Source organism: Athene cunicularia, assembly GCF_003259725.1.
Source record: "Athene cunicularia isolate RWA chromosome 5 unlocalized genomic scaffold, athCun1 chr5_part2, whole genome shotgun sequence".
In the NCBI taxonomy this organism is placed as follows: Eukaryota; Metazoa; Chordata; class Aves; order Strigiformes; family Strigidae; genus Athene; species Athene cunicularia.
In genome coordinates this window covers 7,564,423-7,584,700 of record NW_020799102.1, presented here as the reverse complement: position 1 = coordinate 7,584,700, position 20,278 = coordinate 7,564,423, and the positions used below count along the sequence as shown (strand labels likewise).

The 20,278-nt window shown below is 44.6% G+C and overlaps 1 protein-coding gene across 19 annotated transcripts in view; it reads left to right on the top strand.

Moving 5' to 3' along the window:
- BRSK2 (BR serine/threonine kinase 2) overlaps nt 1–20,278 on the top strand; it is a 315,364-nt gene that overhangs the window by 190,395 nt on the left and 104,691 nt on the right. For all 19 annotated transcript variants that reach the window (XM_026850206.1, XM_026850203.1, XM_026850207.1 and 16 more), the window contains exon 3: nt 16,100–16,185. In XM_026850206.1, coding sequence (XP_026706007.1) covers nt 16,100–16,185 — 86 coding nt within the window. The remainder of the gene's footprint in view (nt 1–16,099; nt 16,186–20,278) is intronic.

Genomic DNA, 20,278 nt, shown 5'->3' with positions numbered 1-20,278 from the left:
CAATTCAGCTTTTGTATCGGCCTTAATTGGAAAGGAGTTTCTTCTTAGAATCTTAGCTGCGGGAAGTTCAGCAGCTGAAAATCTGTCTCCAGAGTGCTTAAGTGTGGAGAGCCCAGAATTACTGAACCTTTGAAAATGTGGGCATTGCCGGCTGCTGCCACCCGCAGGAGAGCTGCCAGAGGGGAAACAGCCTTCCTTAAGGGGATTCCTGATGGGGGAGTTGTCAGCATCTGATGAAGCTCCCACTGGCAGTACCTGATTCCCAGAGGGAAACAAATACTAACTGCAAGCAGTACTGCAGAAAGCTTTTTAGTGTTTCTCAGTGGTGATTTTTTTTTTTTTTTAATTATAATGATTGCACTTTGGGGAGAAAAAACCTCCTGTAAGAAGAGGCTGAAGGCTCCTTAATCCCAAGAAATTCCCTTGTGTTCTAGTTTGAAGAATTTTTTTCTTGGGAATAAGAAGGTTGCTAGCAGGTATCGAGGGCCTGACCGAAGTTGTGTTAGCACCAGGAGGCTGCTTTACAGCGGCAGACAGCAGCCCCAGCGAGGCCGATGCTCCAGCGAGGTGGTTGGGGCTGACGCTGTCTCACGCAGCCTGTCTGCTCACCCCCCCCCCAGGTCCTGCACCCACGCCCTGTGATGGTGACACTGTTCTGAAGTGACTGCTTTTTCCAGGGTCCCCGAGAAAAACTGCCTGGGAAGGCCAAAGGAATGAAATACAAAAAGGATGACGATCATTCTTGACCAAGTTGTACCTGGCTGCTCCCAGAGCTGGTCTGGGCAGAGGGGGGTCACTGGAGGGAAAGAAGGGGATGCAGGTGGAAGTTAACTCCAGAGAAATATTAAATCCTCTCTTACTAGGCTTGAGTGGAGCTGTTGCAAGGCCACAAGAGAAGCTGCTTGAGGGGAAAAGTCCTGTGTGAAAGTAGAAGTGCCCCAAGTGCATCAGAGCTGCCCTAGGAGTCTGTGGGAAGCAGTCAGTTTTCTTCATTTCTCTCTGGATTCCTGCTACCTTCTGTTTGTCCTGCAAGACAGAATACCCACAACGTAGGGGTAGTCTGGGGCAGTGAAGGGGTTGTTGTTGTTTGTGCTCAGCCAGTGCTGCAGAGGGAATCAGATCTCTGACATCACTGCATCTGCTTTGTACCAGCACATCAGGTCACGTGCAGGTCCCTCATTTTTCTGTTGATTAGCTGAAAAAAAAATGGGAACGTGACCTATGTTTCGGAAATACTTGGCAGTCCTGGTCTGGCTGCTGACTGATCTTTGGTTGGAAGAGCTATTACTGGAAGAGAACTTCCCTTTTGGTATTACATACTGCATTTTCCGAGCGGTTACGTTTGTCGGTAGCTTGAAGGGCACAGACTGCTTCCTCAGGTCTCTCTGTTGCATTAGAGGGAGTAGTGATAAAGACGCCTGTCTCTAAGGGGATGTTAGAGTAGCCTTATAAATGCTCTGACTTCTGTTTTGATTCCCATAGTTTTGTACTCCAGGGACCGAAGGTTGAATAGCAGCTGTGCTTCCCCTAACAGCTGGCACTTCTGTGTGTCCCTGGCATATCTGGGTGGGAAGCTGGCACAGAGTCTTTAGTCCAACTCTGCAACGATTACAGTGGCCCTTTGCATGGGAGGTTGCTTCCATGCATACATTTCAATGCCCTGACTCTGCTGGAATGTCAGTGTAACAGAGAGCCAGCCACAGCCACCATGAGGACTGCGATACAACTCTTTCCTGCTTTTAAGGTCAGAACCTATATTCCTCTGTCGCAGCACAAAAATAAATAAATAAATAAATAAATAGGAAAAAAAATAAAAGGATGTTTCCCTTTAAAGGCAGTTGGGGAAGGGAGAAAAGCCTTGCGTAGCAAGGAGGAGACAACATCCTCAGTCTTTAGGTGTCTGCAGCAGTGGCAGTAGCAGTCGCATCCCGAATGATTAATGAGCAGGCAGGCTGGATGTGAGGAGCAGAGCAAAGCCCCGCTGCAGAGCTGGCTGGGGTTCCCCCGGGGAGAGGCGGGTGCTCCCGTACGGCACAGGACTGGGGGCGGCTTACCGAGAGCTGACTGCACAGAAGGCACCAGCTCCTAATGGTGCTGATGTCTTAATCACTGGTGGCTTCGGCAAAGACTTATCTCGCGCCCCCATACTGCTCTGGTGAACAAAGGACTTGAGAAACGTAGCTTGATCCCTTGGCATTAGATGGGTTTGGGGCTGGAAAAAGCAACTCTATTTAAGGAGGTGTCATGAGGGGAAGAAGAAAAAAGGAAAGGAGGGAATTCTCCAGCCTGGGTTAAAAATAAAATACAAATCCTATTTCAACCTCTTGTCGGATTTGTTCTACTGGTTTAGGATCACTCCTGTAGAATGCAGGTGGTGTTTCAAGAAAAAAGGACATTTCTAGAAGGGCTCCCTGGCTTTCTGTAGCAGAACAACATGTATATATGCCCTCCTAAGCTGCACAATAAACCATTAACCAGTGCTTGAGGCATAAAATGATTGTTCAACTATGTAGTCGCATCTGCTAGATCTCTGGTGCGTTGTGAAAAGGGAAGTTTGCACAGGACTTGGAGATAGCCAGAAGGCCAAGAAACGCAGCATTCAACAGGGGCAGCAGAACCAAAATGCTTATAATAAAAGTCATTCTGCCAAATAGGACTTCTGGTAAAATGCACACTCACCCATGAAGGCAGTCCCCTCAGGTTGTCTGAAAATCCTTTTGGTTAAATAAACAGCATGAGGGAGAAAAAAAAATAGTCTGGACAGGCTGCTTCTGGCCTAAATTTGATAATCAAACTCATTCATCCATGTAAACCCTCTGTAGATTCTTGCAGTTCTGTTTCACCTCTGAGGTCTTGGGTTCACTCGTAACATCAGACACTTCTCCCAGAGGAAATCTGCTGCAAAATGGGTGGTTAAATGAATCCTGAGATCTAAAGGAGATCAGCAGCAGAGTGATCCCACTGAAGAGCTGAGCAGAGATGCTGACTCTCATCTGGAGGCTTGGAGAATATGCACATGTATCATGGAAAGGGATGAGGAAGAGACATTATGGGGCAGATTGAGGAAAGGACACAGCTGTGCACTATGCGCTTCCTTTCCCTCTACAAGAAATGTTGTCTTATTTGAAAATATTCAGACCACTTGTAAGGGAGGGCTGTTTGCTTTGGTTTTTTGGGTTTTTTTTTTTCCTCTTTTGCTTATTTCCTGTTTCAGATTTAAAGAACGGCTTCATATTTCCTTAATGAGAGTGCATCAGAGCTGTATTTTCCCTAAGTGAACTTTCTGCTCATTTGAAAGTAGAACTGACAAACTCAGACCTTTGCTAGGTAGGCAGCAACCTCCTCTCCTGGGCTTTACGTGACTGATCATTTGCAGATCAAGAGCAAGATAAGGGATCAGAGAGACACAAGAGTGCTTCAGGGATCTTGGTGTGCCTGGAACGTGCTAAATTATACCCTGTGGAGACATCTCAGGTTTCTCAAACAGGTCACCGTTCCCACAAAAGGAAGAGGAAACAGTGCCTAGCTCCCTGGGTAAGTGAAGACATATCCAAAGGAATGTCATCGAAAAAGTAGATCTGCAAAATGTGTGTGTAATAGGCCAGAAGTAAGGACTAACCCCACTTCCTTGTTGGCCACCAGAGACATTCACATTGGCCACCAAGAGCTTTCAAACAAAACGTGTTACTCTCCTATAGTTTTGCTGGAAGTTACAAGGTAATTATTTCTTCACCCTCTTTCATCACTTTGCTGTCTTTCTATTGCTTGCAGGTAGACCCTAGACTATGTAGTACAGATGGAAGCATGCACTTTAAACAGTGTTGAAATGGAAGTAAAACATTTGGTACAAGTTCATGTTCCCAGACACCCTGAAGGGAACATGGAAAAGGTCTGGAAAATTGCAAGAAAAATCACTTCTGCCACAGGGAGAAGTAGTATGGAGCAGAAGAGGTTAATGGTTTAGAAATGTTAGAAAGCATAAGAATGCAAAACCAGAAGAGGAATAGTCAGAAAAAGGCTCTCACAGTCCCTAGGATTTCACAGAACGTGGTTGTTCTTGAGTGGTTTCTGTGGTGGCATAAGGAATCCACTCCAAATAAAGAACAGGCTCCCAGTTTGGATGTGTAACATTACCCTGCTCTAAATACAGGAACATGTGGGCAGCAGAATGATACCAAAGGACATGACAGAACTCTAGATAACCCTCAAGCCGTCCACTTGTGATGGAGTGAGACTGTTACTGAGGGAGGGAAAATTGCCTCAACTCTGTTTAACAGTTACGTAGGTCTCTGCAGAGAAGAGGGCTGGCCTCCTCAAATCACCACCATTCCTTATCAGCTGCTGTCCCAGCCTTTCTCACTGAATGGCACCCAGCAATAATTTTAGGACTTTTGGAAACAAAAGTGACTTGTCACTGTTACTGTGGTCCTTTGGCAAACAAAGTGTGAGGCAGACTTGGGGCAAACTTCCATAGATCTTTCCTGAGTACCCCGCAAGGATGCTTTGCAGAAGTCTTCAGTTCACCTTGGCTCCTTGGACGTGGCAAAACATGTCCAGCAGAGAGCAACTAAAAGAAAGTGCTGCCCTGCTGTCCCGTGGTGTCTAGCAACAAAGCACAGAAGGCAAATCCCTTACCTGGAGTGCACATTTCCTACTCAAGAGGAGGGACTGTGAATAAGCATTACAGGTGTTTCGGTGCAGGAATGAGGTTAAGGGTAGGAGGCAGTATGCAGGGGGAACTTCTGACCCCCCCACAAATCCATATTATACAGCAGTAGGATGCTCTCTAATACCTGCCATCATATATATGTTAATGTAATGATTAGCTACCCCTAAATATCTTGAGGTTTTACATCCAAACGCACTGAGTTCTGTATGGTGCAGGGAGAGCATCCCTGCGGTGCTTTCCTCCCAAATACATTTGCATCAGTCAGGATTCAAGGTATGAGCCTCACAGCACATGCAGTTTCCTCCTCTCTGAGGTTACTGCTGGGTTTACTCAGCACAGCATCCGCCTCAGCAAGATTTTGGTGGGGTTTTTGTCTGTCCCATGTTTGTGTGGGAGGGAGTATAAGCTTTTCATGGAGGGAGAGGCTTTCTCCATTGGAAAGAAGGGAGCTAATTATGTCTCCTATAAAGAGATGTAATTGGTTTTCTTTTCTGTAGAGAGAGGATGACATGAACAGCATCCCTTGCCTTTTCATTCCAAAACTCTGTTGTGACCATATTGCTGAGTCTTGGAAAACTCCCCAATTCACAGGTTGTTTTTTTGCATGTTCCAAACATCTGGGAACAAGGTTCAGCTGATTGATGAATATATGATCTCTGGCAGAAAATGTGGAGAAGTTGAGGAGGGAGGGGGGTAGATATAGCCCAGCTGTCCATTTCAAATATTGCTGGTTTCAAATTTAGCCTGCCAACTTCTTAGCAAATTGTTTGCGAGCATTTTTAAATCTGCACATGTAAGTGTTATCGTAAGTATTTGGCAAGCGGAAGGAGTTTAGAATTAGATTCTGAAAGGAGTATGTCTGTGTATGCACCAAAGCATCCCAAGGTGTAAAGGCATAAGCTGGTATGATTTAAGTGAACCCTAATTTTCAAATTTTCGTCCGATTTTGGAATGCTTGCTCTCCCACTTTCAGGATTAGCTAGAGTAAGCATGTCCAGCCAAGTTCATTCTTTCCAGAGAATTAAGCTCATTTGCTTATCATTAGAACTTTCCTGTTGCTTTCTCTATGTAATTTTTGAGTCATTAGCACTTTCTTCAGCAATGCATTATTGCCTGTCATAACGAAGTGTTGCATCCTGTCTTTGCTCTTCATCAGAAGCCAAATAGCTTTGAACTCTGTATTGCATGTGTTACGTAGGGCAGATACAAGGAATGGGAAGAGACTCAAGTAAGCAATGGTACTTAAAGATGACTCTCCTGAAGATGCACGACCCACACCATCACCTTCAGAAATAGTAAAAATACCACCTTCCTCAAGTTTAAAATGCCTTCATGTCTTTGCTCTCCATGAAGTAGTGCTGTGCTGGTGAGTGCATCTGCGCTGCTGTACACCACTCATCATAAATTTCTAGGTTTCTTCGGAGTGCCACAGGGAGTTTTCTGTACTCCAGAAGTGATTGTCACAATGTGGAAAAGATGATCTGGTTTAGGATACGGAACGCTTTTCACAACGGTTTAGGTGAAGAATTTGCCATTAGGACTCAGAGAGGCTCAGAAATAGGGCAGGATCTGGGGAGTAATGTTCGAGGTGTAGATTCATAAATAGCAGGGCAGGCCTTATATTAAAAGACCCATCTCTAGGGACTTAGAACTAGAAGATTGAATTTGCTGTTCATTGCTGGCTGTCTCTGGTCTCATTTAGTAGTAAGAGTGCCATGAACTTTGAGATAAAGAGATAGGCCAATGCTAAGTACTTCTGAAAGTCCAAACAGACTGAATAATGTATTGGAAAATATAATGAAGGTGTAGAAAACAATTATATTCCGCTCCGGAGAATATGCTGTACCCTTCTGTAAGGACCTGGTCAGTGATGCCTGAGCCATCCTTTCTCAGGGAGGTTTGGACAATGTGGAGAAGGAATGACTTGGCTTATCCTCATCGGCTGTTTTGAGATGCACAAGGGCCTGTCTTTACAGTGTTGTTTGTAAACCTCCCTTGCCATGAGGTTTCTTGATCCTGATATTGATGTTGATAGGCTGCAAGATGTCATCAGCACCTCCAGCAATAAGGGACTGGTGTGTGATGGGAAGGATATGAGAAGAGCAGAGATAAAATAACTGAGAAACAAAATGTTCCTTCATTGCTGTCTTTGATCTCTTAACTTCCAGCTGTGAGAGATCCTGGATGCTGATGGCAGCAATCGACTAATTTTCTGCTGCTTCTGTTGCTTGTACAAAACAGAGGAAGATGTTGTCTTCACTGAGGGGAGTACAAGTCTTGCTGTAATGTCTTCTGTTGCAGACTGAACCTGAGGAGGAGCAGGGAGAGGCAGCTTCAAGACCAAGGCAAAATATGCAATTTTATTTCTCCCTCTCCTCTTTCTTTCTGCCTCTTGCTTTGTACTACAATTCCTGCCTTAATAGCCATCCTTTGGGAGATTAAAACCCAATGGAAGGCTCCCAGCCAGAGTTGCTATCTTTGGTGCATCCCTGGTGTGGAAGGAAACAGTGGCAGGCACCATGGATAAAGCTGTGTGTGAGGGCTGGCATCATCTTGAAAGCACTGAGGTGGGCTAGTTGAAGGGAGGGGACAGTTTTACAATACTGTCCACCAATAGTTTACTCCTGACTGGGGACTGACGCTGGGTCTGTAAAGCTGATTTTGCTGTGCGAGTCACCAAAACTCTGAGAGTGACAGGCTTTGAGCTCCTCTGCTGTTGGCTGGACCCAAACAAGTAGCCCAGAGATGAAGATACAGAGGGGTCACTGCTGATTTCCCATGCTGTCCAGTCCTGTCTTGCAAGATATGAGAAGGCATGCTTGTGGTTGAGGTGGGTCTGCATTAAAAAGTGATAATCCCACATATAGATGAGCGGGCAGGGATGTCTGGAACTCAAGTGCTGGTTCATGCCACTGTAGAGAGGCACTGGACAGCGTGCTCCACAGATGCTCTGTGCTCACAGCGCTTATTTTATGGACAAAGCAGACTAATTTCAACATGGCAAATAAGAATAAGTAGTTCTTGGGATCAGTGTCCCTAAGATGGGATAGACACGGCAGTGCTAACGTAGAGCTGGTGCAGGGCAGGCGGGAGCTGCAGTGCCATAGAAACTGCTGCCGACCTGCTGTAGAAGAGTTGGGCTGAAGGGTTGCCTGGCTGCCCCGAGGACACAGCCGCTGGCTCCACAGCTTGGCACAAAGTCAGCTGTTGATTCCTCTGCCTGCAGCTGCCAGGTCTCCCCTCAAAGCTCCCTCTTAATGCAAAGCAAAGTGCAGACGTGCACTTCATGGGTCTGTGTTGCCCTTGGCCTTTTCACAGCTCCTAGATGAGGTGCGTGCGGCCGTTTGTCTGGGACCATGTGCCACTGGGAGGTGTGACTGCTTCAACAGCATATTTAGAAAAATGGAAACAAAGGGGAGAACTGTGGGTCGCTTCTCCCTCTGCTTCTGTCACTGCCAGCTGTGAGGGACTATTGGGATAGAGAATCCCTCTGGATATCAACTGTATCTTGCTGAGTTTATTAATTGAAACAAGATCTTAATACACCAGTACATGCAAATACCCATCTAAAGAGTCAAGGGGCACCCAGAAGTGAAGAACAGGAGAATATGGTAGAATAACAAAAATCATATAATCTGTTTTCCACTCTTTAAATGATCGATGTCATTAGGCTTGTTGTGGAGTGGGGCAAGGCAGGGATGAAGCCTGGCATTGTGCCTTCAGTCTCTGCAAAGCTCCGGCTGTTCTGCCCTCTCCTGGAGCATTTGTTAGCTGCCTTTTTGCTTAGGGAACCAGAGATGGCCATTAAGGGAAGATGTAGAGAAGGAAACAGCAGCAATCCTATTGATTACTTCTGGAAGAATATTGGAGAAAGTGTAAAGGACATTTGTGTAAGACAATGCCAAAGAGCTAAACAAGGCCGGTGTGACTGATGGAGAAAAAGAGGAAGAGGGGGGAAAGAGGCTAGCCAAGATACATAGGAAATGGTAGAGAGTTTACCCTTTGAAGCTTTTCCAAAGATGTGCTTTTAAATTTCTCTTCCTACTGATGGTGGACTCCCTTAAGGATGCACTCTGTGGTAGTGTCAGCGTTGCTTCACCATCTCAGTGCCTTTCCTGGATGCTCTTGGGAACCCCTCTGCCTTATCGTATCCTCAACCAATGCTCTCAGAAGCTCCACACTACATTTTTGGCAGACCGTTAATGCTGTGCTGTGCTATACCACCTCCTTTGTGCTTGCCCATATTCCCTTAATGGGATTCAGCATCTCCTGCATCCTCCACCCACTCTTTGGCTCAGACATTCCAGTGTTGTGTTTCGTACTGCCCATATTAAATCTGTGCTGTCTTAAATAATACAAAGAGCTCTGCACCTGTATTATTTGAAGTTGAACTCTCTGTACCCCTCAATTTTGCAGCTTGTTTCTCCTCTGTGTGTACTGACTGTTTTTCTGTAGCTGAGCATGGCAGCCCACACAGCATTAAATGTCCTTGAATATACCTTCTACCTTCAGTAGAAGTGACTTCTGCTGGGGGAAAATGAGTTATGAATTGTGCTCCTGCACAGGGACTCTTGGCTTTCTGCTCCTTTAACATATACATCCCTGAAACAAGCCAAGAATAAGCTTGCTGGTCCTTCGCGGGGGGGGGCAACCTGCAGGTGAGCACTGCCTACAGCTTCGCTTGTGGGGGCTAGACTTAAATTTCTTAGTTGGGGTGTGCACTGCGGGTCTGGCACGGCAGGGAGTGCTGCTCATGTGCGAGGGACTGGGCGTGCTGCTTTGGAGTGTGCCAGTGTTCACACAGGCCTGGCTGGGGCTGGCAGGTTTCTCACACGCGCTGGACTGGCTGCATGTGAGTTATTTTTTTTTTCCCCAGAAAAGTAACAGCTGTTTAAACATTCTGCTTCGGGTCAAAGAAAACACAGCGCAGATTAACATTAAAAACCGGGATAAGGAGGGTAAAAGGAAGGCAAGTCAAAGATCAGGTTATTTCTCCTGCAGAGTGGCTGTTGGTTTGTGTCCCGTGCCCTGCACTACTCGGCGATGGCAGCCAGGATGTGGCACTCACCAGAGGTGACAGGAGGCACGGGGAGGTTATTTGCCTTTCGGTGTAAGGGGCCAATTCTGCTGACTGCTGGCAGAGCCTTGCACGTCAGTCACTCGTTAGCTGTGTACCACTGGGCAGCAGATAATCTCAAGTACTGAATGGATAAATCCACTCCTTGTCAGCTCCCATCAGTGTCTCTCGCATGAAGCCCTGATGCTTCTTAAAGAAGCATACGCTGCAGACAAGTCCAACTGCCATATTTCCTGAGCAGCCTATGGCAGAGCACTGAGGAACACTGCAGGTGGTAACTACCGAGTTATACCATGAAGTTCCTGGGCAGGCTTTTCCATGCCTAAAGGTCCCGCAGGATGTAAACCCCATCATCTCAAGACCTTGGAATCAATATGCCAGACCAGGCCAGGAGTCCTTTCCTGTTGTGGAGGTGCATTGGCACCAGCAGAAAGGATTTCCGAGAAAATTCTCACAGTATCCATTTGGCTGACTTCATACCCTCAGACTTTATGCCAAATTCTGAAATTCAGTGGACCTTTAGAGTTGCAGTCTTGAAGGGGCTATGGAAAAATACTTGTTTCAGTAAAGACAAGTGGAAGCTGACATTCTGTTATAATAGTAGTTTGTGGAAAACACATTTCCCTGCTAAAGCTTCATATAGAAGTTTGCACATGCAAATCTTAACATCAAATATGCATCTCGCTTCTCACACATACCTATTTTCATTTTCATTTATGGGCAAATAGCTTTGAGAAGCATGCATGCAAACAAAAATCGTGGTGGAATGAGCCCATAATAGTGCTTTCAATAAAATGAGGAATTGCTCAGCTTTCCAGTAATTTTGTCTGTTTGTTGTAAGTATTTTGTACAGCATTGTGTAGCTGCCTGGTTCTGTGGAGATCTAAGTCTAGTTTCCCTCCTCATTTATCCACTTTTTATAGAATCTTCTTGTAATTACTAGTACTTAGCAGAAAACCTGAATTCATGTTAAAGCATTTAATTAGTCAAAATTGTGTAATAGAAGATTTCTTCCAGATACCACTTAATGATCATTAGAAGGTCTGATTCAAAGCCCACTTAAGTCAATTGATGTCTTTTGTTGACTTCAATACATTTGAATCTGGCTCAGTATGTTCAGAAATGTGAAGCTAATGGCTGCAATAGGATGGACAACTTCTGTGATTCTCTGTTTGCTTCCATAATGGCCTGCTGAAGAAGTTTTTTTGGATAAATGTAATGAAAGGCCACTTTAAGCAAAAAATCAACTTAATTCAGAGCTGCAGACAAAGATACTTTAATCATTTAAGACCCGATTTTTTTTTCCCCCACTTCTGCTCTATTTATGCTCCCGTTGAAATTAAGGTTGCAACTGATGTAGTGTGGTATTGCTTAAATCTGGTAATGGCTTAAGTTTGTTTGGAAGAACGATATCCCCACAGCAGTCATGATGCTACAGGACGTACTGGGCCTACAGTTGCTTGTCGTATAGAGCCATTTCTGCTTTAATACTGTTCCCTTCTGACTTCAAGAGTAGCCTGTTTATTCTGTGATTATGGGAGTGAGCAGTGACCTGGATGGTCTTCACCAAAGCCAGTCATTTTTCACCATTTTTAACTTTCAGTCCGTCATGACACAGAAGCAAAAGTACCAAATTGATAAAACCCTAGGGCCTGTTCCTGCAATATTTCTGTTACAGCAGGAATACAGACTTGCCAGAAAACGTGAGATTAGTTTCTTCCTATCTGATAGGTTTGGTTTTGCCACTTCAACTCAGTATAGTATCGCAGTGATTTACTTTGTGCATTCTGTGCTCTCATCATGGAAATGCAAATTACTGTACAGCAGGCATTGGAGAAAGGAGGTACTTTGGTACAAGGTTTCAGCCTGAGTTCTAGCCTGAGGAGTTAGATGAGTGTCCAGATCTCTGCATCCTTTGAAATTCATCGCGACTGTAAATAATTCTGAACTCAGAGAAAATTCATGTCCTGGCTGAGTTTCTAGTAACTGAGGGACAGCCATGAGTTCTGAAAATTATTCCATGAATTACTTCAAAGCAAAGCAGTGTCAACGTGAGAGAGCTTGATTTTCATGAGAAAACCCATCACCCCCCACCCCTCTGCACCGTTTTGCTCAGAAATGTCATCTGCTGTCCCCCAACTTTTTGCACATAGGTGTTCTTTGAGAAACACTTCTATTAATGGCTGGTTCATAGTGCTTGCATAGATTTGGTAGATAAAATACAGCCTGGTAATATGAGACAGCTGTCCACTTAATTTGTCAAGTTCTCACAGCACCACAGGAGTGATGGGTGACCCAGCTGTTACTGAGCAAATGAATACAAGAGAAAAGGAAACTTTCTTCATCACTGAGACAAACTGTCAGGCTCCCTCAACCTGCCCTCCTCGCTTTCTAGGTGAATTAGCACCCCGTGTGTCTGTGGGTCAGAAGGCGAAAGGACAGAGCCCTGTGGCCAGTGAAAACTGTGCCGATGACATGGACTTAAACCAGAGAGGTGGGATTTCCCCTGGGGAGGAAGGAGGGTGAAGTATTGATGGAAGAGAGGGAACCAGAGTTTTGCATTATTCCTCTAAGGGTCGCGTTGCCCCCATGTTGCACTTCGTCATTAGCTGAATCGCTGGAGCATCCTGTCAAATCAGCCTCCTGCATAGATTTTTAAAACCTCTAATTGGCACCCACAAGGTTACAAGTTAGCAGCGTGTCTCGTTTGCCCTGCACAGCCTTTGACAGCTCCTCCCCCCAGCTCCAAGGTTCTGGAGTGCTGCACAGTCACGTAACCTGCCATGGTATGGGGCAACCCAGGCTGTAACTGGGACCCTGCCATGCGACCCAGCGTCACTTTTTTTTCCCTTTCTCTTTTAACCATTATGCAAATGTTTCTTCATGTTTCCTGTTTATCGCAGACTCTGAGCCTCCCTAGACAGGCTGTTCTGAGCTTGGCCTGCTTTCTGATAATTGCATCTGCATTAAAGCAAACACCCCTGCAGGGTTTCTCCATTCCCCTGTCCTTGCCAGCTCCGAACTGGACAGCACTCTGTGACTTGCAAGCACAGGGATGCGCAAAAAAGGCATGCCAAGGACTGGCAAAGCTCTGGGGAAGAAGGCAAAGCTGTGTGCTATTTCAGGCCTTTTTTTTTTTTTTTTTGCCGGTGAGTTCAGATACGTCTCCTTTGCTAGTGATACAATGGCTGCTAGGTCCTCCTGAACCACACATCAGTAAAATCGCTACTGAGATCTACAGTCTGTGTCCAACCCATATCAATTACTGCCTTCTCTGTGGGGATATAAAAAATAAATAGGATCCAGGAGAGTCACCCATCAGTACAGACTCCAGTAGGAATTTTGAGAAGGTGGTCCGCTGCATGCTTCTGTGGACTGTTGTTTTCCTGCAGAATGGAAAAGAGGCAGGACACTGCTGTGAAATTTTTGAGGACGATCTTTATCAGATTGCTGTTTAGAGAGCTGGGAATCTCTAGTTCTTAAAGTAATAGAGCCATTAGTGTCTTGCTCCTCTACGTGGGGCTAAGGCCTGGACTATGAGAAGTACAGTAATGGCACTTTTCCTTCATAAAGCCCCTTTTCACTGAAGGATTATACAAAGTCTTACTGAGATGAGTAGATTAGTTTTGTCCTTGGTTTACAAATAGAAGAGGTATCAGACTGTGGAAAGCTGCCTGCTGCCTGCGCTGGAGTGGTGCAGCCCACCACCGATCTGTGTAGATTGTAGTGAAATACTGCCGGGCACATCAAGCTGCATGCTTTCTGCATACCTGGGGTTGAAATCAAGACCTCCAAAACTCGTTTCCTATCAGGATGTAGTTCCCAGGAAGTTAAAATTATGCACAGAGCCTTCCACGCTCACACACTTAACATGCTGAAAGTAAAGTAACTGGGGTTATTTATTTTTAATTGGTTCCTAGCATAAATATATGTAGGTAGTAAGTAGATATTTGCTTCCTGGTCTGGTTTTCTCTTGCCGAACAGAGGCCATGCAGTGCTGTAACTGAACCCCCTCCTCCAAGCAGTAATCATAAATCACTGCCTCTTGTCGTGCTTTAGGACAGTAAGCAAGCAGGGCCCTGACTGGATGCTGCCATCCATCACTCACTTGGTCTGAACGTATGTTTCCACTGCACCCACCAAGAGGTTTTTCAGAAGTGAATTGTCAGTGCAGTTAGACAGCCCATCTGCAGGGAGTTTCTTCTGTCACAGGCAGGATTTCCCCCAGGAGGGACAGTGGGGCTGAATGGTCCCTGCCATAGCTAGTGCAATGGTCACATTCCCTGTGAAATACCTGGTGTCCCCCATCCAAAGGGAACTTTGTTGGAGTTCCAGTTTCTGAGCACCTTCTGAGCACCACGTGGTGCGGGTGGTGAACCTCACTACTATTGGAAGGGTGTTATGGGAGCGGGTGCTGCTTCTGGCTTGTTTTTTCTCATTCTTGAAGCAAATCCAGCTGTATCAATTATAGGGCTGATGAAGCCCTCTGCAAATATCAGTGCATACCTTGTAAGAGAAAAGACTAACAGGTCTTTTTGAAGAGGAGACAAAAATGGAATAAACTAGTTCTCCGCCTGTTTTTTTTTTGGTGGAATAGCTGTACAGTTGAAATCTACCCAACTTTCATTTTCCTATTTGTATAAGTGGCTTTCATCTAAGTGCTGGTCCTGAGTAAGTTATGCCTCCAGAGCTGTCACCATCAAGTACTGTGCATCGCTGAATGCATTCCAGTTCTGGCAGTGCTGAGCTGTGTACGTACGTGTTTACATGCATTCCCCACTGCTCTGAAGGAGCTATTTCCACAGATCCCAAGTGTGGAAGTGGATCTCTCAGGTGACTTTTGACTCTGCAGAGTGGAACAAGTGTCTTTGAAAGACTTAAGATTGACACACATGCAAACACCGTTTCCTCCCTCCTGATATGCGAGGAAGGCCAAGGGTGGGGTGAGGTGGGGTGAGAGTTACTTTTGCTGGTTTTGTGTGGTGGTCTAGAGGAAGAGGGGTCTGGGGTTATAACCAAGATGCTGGGAAATCCTTCTCCCCTGAACAGTGCTGGAAAACTACCGCTTTCTAATTTCCTACCAAGTATCTTACTGCCGTTCAGGGAAAGCTGTCTATGTTCAGGCTTAGCAGAGGATGATATCTCAGGAAATTAAAGGACATCAAGAACTAAAAGGTATACTGGGGCAAATTCCTAATTACTTGTGTGATCCCAGAAGGGGAGATGTTAAGGGATAGTTTTGTTTGCTAGCATAGCAGCTTCTGGACAATCAGTTATTTAAAGGACTGGAAGAAGCCCTACCTCGTCATCCTTGATTGCTTCTTTAGGTCCATTTCCTGCCTTTGGGGATTCCTGGAAATGTGTCATGCCCAGCTGTGGAATGCTCAGGCTGTGTCTTGTTGCAGAGTTTGTCTGGGTTATCTCCAGTCTCCACAGTGCTACCTTAACTCCCTTTGAGTTAGCCTAGGTCAGAGCAGAGGGGTTACAGCGTGGCTTCAAGCAGCACCGAGCTGTTTTGTTAGCAGCTGAGGAATTACACTGACTCCACCTCTAACGAGTACCCTTAGTAAATTCAAGTTAAAAGCATCACCACAGTCATGATAGGAATTTTGGGTGAGAACAGGGCTTGTGCTCATTACAGGGACTTAGTCACAACTTGTTAACTCCATGGCGAAGACATGCTCTTAGAAGTAGCCATGCTTGGACAGACTGGGAATTGAGAGAAAGCAGAGTTTTACGCTTAAGGCTCTGAACACCGCATCTCCTCTAATTGGGTTTAATTTCTTGTTGTGCCTTGTACTTCTTCTGTCACTTCTTATATTTCTTTCCCTTTTGTATCTCAGTTCTGCAGATATAAAATCACACTGCTGTTGGTCTTCTGCTCTTTGCCTTCCCTGCATCCACTGCAAGTTTGTCAGGATAAGGATTTTCTAATATTACTTGAATATGCAATATGTAGTGCAGCTTGTGGGGGGTCAGGAGAGCTCTGAGTGACATCTTAGAGTTTCTGTAATTTGAGAATATGTCATTGGCTTTGGATTGTGAGGCAGGAACTGACTTGAATGTTCACATAACTCCTGCAGCTAATTCCTTTTGGTAGATTTGGGACTTTTCTCTCAACATTGAAATTTTGCTGGTTTTCTGTTCTGCAGGGTAGGGAATGCTGAGGCTGAATGAATTACATTTTTCTTAAATTATATAAGTGCTAAATAAGATACATTGTTATAAGTTGCTGTATCCTCTGCATATAAAGAGGAGTGGAAAATGGATAAATGGGAAGAAAATGTGTGACAATATCTAATGTATTCTAAGACGAAGCTTCTAATTTCTCTATTTCTTTTTGTTTCTTCCAGGTGGAGCGGGAAATAGCCATCCTGAAGTTGATAGAACATCCCCACGTTTTAAAGCTGCATGATGTTTACGAAAATAAAAAATATTTGTAGGTATTACTGGCTTTTGCCAGAGAAAGGGGAAGGGAAGGAGGAAGGAAGGGAGGGAGATGAGGGCTTTGGAACTTGGTAACGTTTCTGAAAGGATGGAGCGGGGTGTGTTTTCACCCTCAGCTGGTGTTCGTGTGGTATCTGGTATTTGGACGAGGAAGGAACATTCCTTATTTCCTTGACTCTTCTCATTTTCTCCTCTGTACTTTACTTACATGCTGGTTTTTTTTCTACTTAAAATGGAGGAGAGAGGACAAACCAACATTTTCTATCAAACAGCAAGAAGGGACGAAGGTTTGTACTTGTAAGATCTGGAACCATTTTGAATCAAAACTGTAACAGACAGTTACACTGGGTAATTTGGATAACCTCCCTTGCCAAATAGTTTTCGTTGAAACCTTCAGCTCCCACTAACAATATTTTAAATTTGCCCCATCAATAACAATTTTTGGTTTTAAGGGTTGCTGAAATCTCCTGATGGATCTGCAGTAACAGTTAAGTAGCAAAGCCTTTTTTTTTTTTTTTTTCAGATCATTGCTGGTGCCAGACAGGGATGTTGTCCACAGACAGAGTCATTTTAGCTTGACAGGGCACTAGATATGTTGAATCTGTTGTCAAACAAACAGGCCACATTAATCTTGGCGCAACAGGAAAAAAAATCAATGTTCTCCAAATGGAAAAGGGCAACCCAGTAGGGAACTCAGTGTTATTTTCAGCTTTTTAACAGGTTATTGCAAGTGGAAGAGAGTGGTTAAAAAAAAATTAAACTATTTTTTAAAACCACCATCCATTGGTAACCTCTCCTTAATGTCACAACACAAGAAGGGAATGACTTTACCCAAAGAAAGTGTGCTGAATGGAGGTACAAACCCTCATGGACGATTCAGCCAGTCTCGTTACTGGAGCAGTGAATTCCTGTTCCGAGAAGAGAGGCCTCAGTGCCCAAGGGTTAGCTTAGTGGAGCAGGCAATCATTTCTTTTGCATTCTCCATCCTCCTTTGGGGCAGAGCCTGCCATCCACGGTGAAATGAGGCTGCCAGAGTGAGGTTGTGCAGGCCCTGGGTGGAGGCTGGCTCAGATGTTCCCTGAGCTGCACGCCGAGGGCTCCAGCCTCCATGGTGTAAATGCTCACAGCTCCATTAGGGCCAGTTTGCCCCAGCTGAGGACAGAGGCCCAGATCTAACACTCTACATGCAGGAGAAGGGTGGCAAAGGGAAGTGAAGCTTTACAGCCAACAAATTCTCCTTTAATCCTGAAAAGAGTCACCATTTTTAAGAGTACATTCCTCTATATTGCTTTAAAGGGAGGTAGGATGTGGCCCCAGCCTTTCTTTTGGTTAAGAGAGAAGGAATATTCTTCTTTGTGATTCTTGTTTATTTGTATGTTGTGTAGTCTTAAACAGACACCCATATAAACACACGCACACTTGCAGACAGCTGATGTGTTCCAGGTAGGTGTAGTGGAGTTGGAGACAATGTGAATACAAGAAGAAGGGCCATGATCGTCACTTGGCATGAGGACATGGGTTACTGAGGTACTGCAGCTTTCTTCTTGCTCTGAATGCCTGTGAAGCCAGCAGCTGAGCTGAGCTCTCCTTCTTTAGCCCAAAAGACTTGAGGGCTGTTTTGCTCCATGTGAAAGATCTCTAGTGCTCAGAGCAGTGGGGATGGTCTTACACCAAGACTTCCAAAAACATGACTGCATTCCTTGGCAGGAAAATAGCTTCCTGCTGAAAATCACCTTGAAAAGGGAAGCATCTCACATCCTTAAGCTGTATCTGGATTTCCTGGCTTCTAAAAAACGTTGGGCTCCAAAGCGCGCTTTGCCAGTGACTGTTTAGCCTTTAACAATCACCGAGTTTTCTTTGAGCTGTAGCTCCTCTGCCTGTAAGACTGAGCTGTCTGCCTCTCCCCACAAAGGCCCGGAATCCCTCTGCTGACAGACACTGACTGTGAAAGAGACAGTGACTGTTAATTACATTTCATTTTTTATTAGTCACTATTTTAAAGAAAGGGCACAATGCAGAGCTTCTGCCAAGCCTCCGTGTTCAAAATCAGAAATGGCCATGGCCTTGGATAAATCTGAGCGGTGGAAGAGAGTACCTGTGAAGTATTACAAGGGGGGGGACACTAAGAAGCGTGTATGCGTGTACTTTCCCCAATAATAAGACACATTGACCTCCAGTTCTCACCAGCATCAAGAAAAGGATTGCTCTCTGGTTGCGGTAGCATCTTTCCATCACACGTACCATCTCAGCAGTAACAGTAGCAGCACGGTTTCAGAGGATCTTGTGAATTATGGGTGATATTTCAGAAGCCAGAGACTAATCACGATGCAGCGCTGGGGAGTATTTCCTTGATAAATGTTAATTTCACATATCATGTTTGACTTTTGGTTTATGATTTAATTTGTGACAAGGGGCTTTGGTTGAGTAGATTCCTAATGCAACCATGAATCAAATCCTTTTTCCACAGTTTATTTAACACTGAAAATGAGTTTTAAAAAATAATAATAAAAATCTGTTAGCATATGTGTGTTAGCCTAGCAGTCATTTTCTGTTTGCTTTGGTGGATTTTTTACCAAGATGGTTGGAGAGATGGAGATAGCTATGAGCTCTAAGATTTCCAGCTCTATATCCAGCATTTTGAGTTGTCTTATTTTTTAAGACTGTGGACTACAGTTCTAGGTGCATAGGGGAAAACACAGCTGCACTGTGGCTTTCTGTATGTGTGCTGACACACCACTTCAAATATACTTTATGGTGGCTAAACGAATTATTTTGTATTTGTTGTGTGATCACACTGATGGCCTTCAAGCAAGATTTGGAATCCACAGTAATAGGTAATTTAGAAATAGCTATAGACAATCTGTGCCTCCCTCTCTCCCGTCATATAATGTTAATAGGCAAAACAGCCAGGATGGGTGGGATGATCCTCCCATTTTAAAGATCAAGAATGAGTTAAAGTAACCTGGTATGGGGTAAACCCAGAGTTGTTTAAGAACTTATATAGCTGGTTCATAATAGGGAGTGATCAATGAGCTACCAGAATTTGTTTTGGAGTGTTCTGTAATGCATACTGGAGGGGAAACACTCCTTTGGTCATATGGTTTCTGCATTGCAAATAAACTGTGTGAACCTGGGTGATAGCCCTCTTTTCTCTGTGCGATGTGCAGAAAAGGCCAGAATTGGCCCTAGATAGAGTTTGTGTAGCAACTGGAGAGGAAACTGGTGTTCATATGCTGTTAGCAGCACTACCACGGTGAACGAGCAGGAGGTTCTCATTAGCAGACATGTTGAAGATTAAGTCAGAGGAAAGATGCAAAGTCCAGTCCTTCATGAGTGAAGTGGTTGGCTTGGATTTTTTCTAGGAAGCAATCCTATGCTTTATTCTGCAGTCTCTGATATGTACATTTACTGCATTTGATGCAGTAAATTCATCTTTCCTTTTGATCTTCCAAAAGCAATTGTCCCGCTGTTGGAGGAGGTGTTAGCATGGCAACCTCAGTGCCATCATACAGTCCACAGGAGATGGACCTTCCCTTCCCAAAGGGGATAAAGCTGACTGATACAGTTTGGCTGCAGAACTCCCAACAGGGGTGGCACTATCCGTTTGATCTCATTTGATTCGCTATTTAGTTTAAACTACCAGGGGTTTGGTGGGGAGTGGAAATGAGATAAAGACTTCCTAGGACCTCTCCATGCCCTTTTCTTTCAGACGTTTGTACCAGTGTTTCTCAATTCCCTTTCCATTAATGTCTGTATATATCTGTAACTTTCTGTTTATAGGTGCGTACAGATATTTGTATATATGTATAGTTTTATATCAATAATTTTCAAATCTTCACACATAAGATTTCAAATTTTCAAATTTTGTATTTTAAAGCTCTGTGTTGTCCAACTTGATAAGCATTTTAAATAAGAATCTGTTTTGAGAGAAGGAGCTCTCTGAAATGCGCTGTGCATTCATCAGCTTTTTCCAAGCACCTTTCTCATCATTCAGCAGAACAGTGCTATCACTGGGCAAGTGCCCAAGCCTCATTGCAATGTACATAACAGACCACCTCCTGATTTCAGAGGTGAAGGTGCTTCCC